At 45.3% G+C, this 1,885-nt stretch overlaps 1 protein-coding gene across 1 annotated transcript; it reads left to right on the top strand.

The window, feature by feature from the left end:
- LOC104610488 (ethylene-responsive transcription factor ERF105-like) lies at positions 1-1,446 on the top strand. Its single transcript, XM_010277121.3, has one exon. It carries the CDS (start codon positions 228-230, stop codon positions 1,239-1,241), a length of 1,014 nt encoding a protein of 337 aa, XP_010275423.1. The 5' UTR covers positions 1-227; the 3' UTR covers positions 1,242-1,446.
- The last annotated feature ends 439 nt before the right edge of the window (positions 1,447-1,885 follow it).

Raw genomic sequence — 1,885 nt, 5'->3', positions numbered from 1 at the left:
CCTGTATCTTGGAACCTCGTCTGAAAGAGTCGTCATTCCCAGACAAATTCTTCCTCACCTTTATATAACCTTCCTCCTCCTACACTCCCCTCATTCCACTCTCAGCTCTCCTTTCCATTTCCATTTCCAAATCTTCTTCTCCTCTCTGGTCTTCACTTCGTCTTCGCTCCTTCAAATCTTGGAAGAATTAATTAAGACAGCTTCGTTCGGTTCCAGCTAACTCTCTCATGGCGACCCCAGATGAAGCTTCGGCTCTCGACCTCATCCGAGAACATCTCTTCGGGGATTTCGCCTCCCTTGAATCCTTCTTGTGTGATTTCAACCCCAGAAGCAGCGGATTAGCTACCTCCGGAGAGAAGCCCAGTGTTGTGGTCTCTACGTCTGATTCTTTCTACTCCCACACTGCAAGCTCTGACAGCCCGGTTTCCGGGTTTAGCAATGAAGCCTTTACCAGTTCTTTTCACTCTTCCATGTCTGAGCCACTGGTTTCAGAACCAGAGCTTGAAATCTCTGATTATCTCAAGATGAACGGGAATGACCAAGTTGATCAGTTCTTTCAGTTTGAAGCCAAACCTCAAATTATCGACTTGACTACACCGAAAAGCCTCAGCTCCGACTCCAACTCCAGCTTCAACCAACGACGACCTTCGTTGAAGATTGATCTTCCTCCTGTAAAGAAACTCGAATGGTCCGGTTTCAACCAACCTGCTCAACCAGTTGTGACGGTTTCGAACCAAAAGCAAACAGATTCTGAGGAGAGGAAACACTACAGAGGCGTCAGGCAGCGCCCATGGGGGAAATTCGCGGCCGAAATCCGTGACCCCAACCGCCGAGGCTCTAGGGTCTGGCTTGGAACCTTCGACACCGCCGTTGAAGCTGCGAGAGCTTACGACCGTGCTGCCTTCAAGATGCGTGGGTGCAAAGCGATCCTCAACTTCCCTCTCGAGGCTGGCAAAGCAGTTGACCCGCCGACGACAAACATTTCCCGGAAGAGACGCCGAGAAACCGAAACAGAAGTGACCCAAGTCAAAGAACAAATACAGATGAAACCCATTAAAAGGGAGAGGTCGCCGGAGCCTGAAAACACCAAGGCCGCCGTTTCCACCATTTGCCCATTAACACCTTCAAGTTGGACGTCCGTTTGGGAAAGCACGGACGTCAATGGAATCTTCAACGTTCCTCTACTATCTCCGTTATCTCCCCATCCTCCTCTAGGCTATCCACAACTTATGGTTATCTAAATGGTTTGACGTCGCCGGTAGCTAGTTTTACGGCCGGCGGACTGTGTCAAATTGTGCCTAGCTAGGATTTATTAGGTATTTTGGATGTTGCTGTACATACACAGAGCTGCACGTTATACGTAGAAACGTGTACGAATACGTTGCGTTTGACGAATATTTGTTTATTTTATATATATATAAAATATTAGGTAATTGATCAAAACTACGATTGGCATTCAGATATCGCTTTCAATTTTGTAAATTTGTGGTCTTTGGCTCGATAAAATATGAAGGTTGATAACTACAAAACCCTAAATATTTCTTGAATTTTTCTATTTTTCCGGCTGAGACAGTAGACTGGATCGAGTCTTGTTGCTTGGTTTGAATTTGTTTTTCAATTCATTGGATTGGCTGAAATAAATAAATGAAGAAAAAAAAAAGACTGTTTTACTTAAGTCCTTCAGTCTTCATCTCTGTCTGTAACAGGAGAAGCTGTATTTCATTCGGTGACTTTTATTACAGTGTAGTAGCTAGAACATGAACATCCAGAAGAACTAGCCATAGGTAGCTAGTTAGGTTGAAACCGAAGACTGAGAATTCATTGGTTGAAAAAACCAGTGACCTGATCCGAAAAAATTCCGGCCAGCGGCTCAGGATCGGTTGAA

This window comes from Nelumbo nucifera, chromosome 1 (genome assembly GCF_055504915.1).
Source record: "Nelumbo nucifera cultivar China Antique chromosome 1, China Antique-T2T, whole genome shotgun sequence".
In the NCBI taxonomy this organism is placed as follows: domain Eukaryota; kingdom Viridiplantae; phylum Streptophyta; class Magnoliopsida; order Proteales; family Nelumbonaceae; genus Nelumbo; species Nelumbo nucifera.
The sequence above is the reverse complement of the archived record's forward strand: the minus strand, read 5'-3'. Positions and strand labels throughout refer to the sequence as shown.